We start from the raw sequence: 2,075 nt of genomic DNA, 5'->3' as shown, positions 1-2,075 counted from the left end.
TAAAAAGGAATAAAATAACAAAAATTAAAGTGAATTTAAAATCGTAGACATAAATAGATGTAAATCTTTCTTAGTGGGTTTTTTGTTGCCTAACATTACAATAAAATAAAAAAAAGAAAATACAAATTATTGTTTCAGATAAAACTATACTCCTAAACAATAAATACTGGACAGTATGTAAATTCCTAAAACAGATATTTAGAAACCATGGCTTATACATCTCAAATGCATCCTATTGGAGATCAGCTCTAATGTGCTGATCTTTATTTTAGAACACCATCTGAACAATGTGCACAGTTGCAAGTATCTCTTTTAAACATTAAAAAAATAATAATTTAAAAGCACTTTCTAAATCAGAAAACTAAATGGCATGCTAACAAAATCTATGTACTTCATTTTTTTTTCTCCAAAAAGCCACTAACGAGGGTTTTAAAAAACTAACTCTATACACATATTTTACATACAGGAAAGATTTTAAAGGATATTTACACTATAAATAAAGAATGGCTTTTACATAATCCTTTATTTTAATATAGACCTAATTAATTGCAAGTTATGTAAATACAGTTTTTCAGATTATTGAAAATTGTCCCCTACATGATTTAGAAAACGGTTAATTTCTTGGATAAAACATAGCATATTTAGAAGTCCGAAAGCCAAGTAAATCTCTTATTTCATTTCGGAATTTGGAGAGATCTTGACGCAGTTCATTTAAGTTTTCCACAGTTGCCTGATCTGTGCTCTGCATCTTCTGTCGCATCGATGTCAAGTAGCGGTGCACTAAACAGCACATCACTTTTTGGTAATTTTCATCTCGCTTCTGTTTCAAATTTCTCCATTCCTTCAAAACAAACAATAAGATGATACTAACCATATGCAGAGACAAAATAAAAATGAGAGGGATTAAAAAGAATTCACAGATGTAAAGACCTCTTCCAATGCTTTTTATTAGGCTGTTTTTGCCACTGTATGTTGTAAAATAATATCCGACACTTGATTAAAACAATTATTTCCAGTATATCTCTTTTACCACTAAACTATATGCTGATCTTGATTTAAAAACCATTACTTTTAAGACACTTCAGTTTAGAGTTGGGATCAGTAGACTATGATCCACAGATAAACTGTGGCCCAGATCTTAGTTCTGTGTGACCTGAGAGCTACAACCTAAGTGCTAAGGAAGATTTTTGAAGATGAACATTTATTACAGTGATAATAACACATTGCTGTTGAGTTGGAACCAATTCGTAGCTGACACTCCCCTGGATTTCTAAGACTACAGAAAATGGGAGGAAATTGCTCGTTTTTGTCCCATGGAGCCACCAGGTAGAGATCTTGATTAGAAGGGCAACTCTTTATAGGACAACTCAGCTCACTGTCACTGAGGCGGATCTGACTCACAGCTGGCCCTCCAGCAGTTTTCAGAGGCTGTATGTGCTACAATCCCGAAGGCACGAGATCCAATGTCACCAGCTGCTCTATGGGAGAAGGATGGGCAATCTCCTCCTATGAGATTAATTGTCCCTGCAAACCTGCTGGAGGGTCAGGTATAGGTCTGTTCCAACTCTATGGTACATAACAACAACATATCACATTAGGGTAGACTGTCCGTCTTTCTCCTGTGAAGCAGCTGGAGGATTTGAACTGTGTACCTTTGGGTTGGCAGCACAACTCCTAACCATGAGGCCACCGAAGTTCCACCAGAGTTCCTTCAATTTAAAGATAAAGAATACTGACTTTAGACCTACTAGTTAAACATTATCTTCTCCCCTCCCCCCAAATTTTTAAAGACCTGCACTGCAAAAAAAAATAAATAATAAAGTTACTATTATATTTTGATTTACTGCAGTGTACAGTGGAGTTGGAACCAACCCTCTGGCACGTTTGCAGAGGCAGTTAATCACATGGGAGGAAACTGCCCATCCTTTCCCCGTGGAGTTGCTGGTAGCCTTGAACCGTGTGTCTTTAAAAGTGCAGTGCAGCTTCTTGTCAACTAGACCACCAGAGCTGCCATAAGGCGTCACTGGGCAAGGTCACCACGGATAACAGCAAAGGAGGCGTCTTCCAGGTCAGAC

The 2,075-nt window shown here is 36.9% G+C and overlaps 1 protein-coding gene across 2 annotated transcripts in view; it reads right to left on the bottom strand.

Moving 5' to 3' along the window:
* Positions 1 to 428: 428 nt before the first annotated feature.
* The window catches only part of TRPC1 (transient receptor potential cation channel, subfamily C, member 1), a 101,873-nt gene continuing 100,226 nt past the window's right edge, over positions 429 to 2,075 (bottom strand). The window contains exon 13 of one of the 2 annotated variants that reach the window (XM_006895107.1): positions 429 to 841. In XM_006895107.1, the coding sequence (XP_006895169.1) occupies positions 614 to 841 (228 nt within the window). In that variant the 3' untranslated portion in view covers positions 429 to 613. The remainder of the gene's footprint in view (positions 842 to 2,075) is intronic. The other variant, XM_006895108.1, reaches the window with a different exon arrangement.

This window comes from Elephantulus edwardii, unplaced genomic scaffold (genome assembly GCF_000299155.1).
Source record: "Elephantulus edwardii isolate Elephantulus edwardi_28Jun2011 unplaced genomic scaffold, EleEdw1.0 scaffold00158, whole genome shotgun sequence".
Lineage (NCBI taxonomy): Eukaryota > Metazoa > Chordata > Mammalia > Macroscelidea > Macroscelididae > Elephantulus > Elephantulus edwardii.
This window is presented reverse-complemented; position numbering and strand designations above follow the sequence as displayed.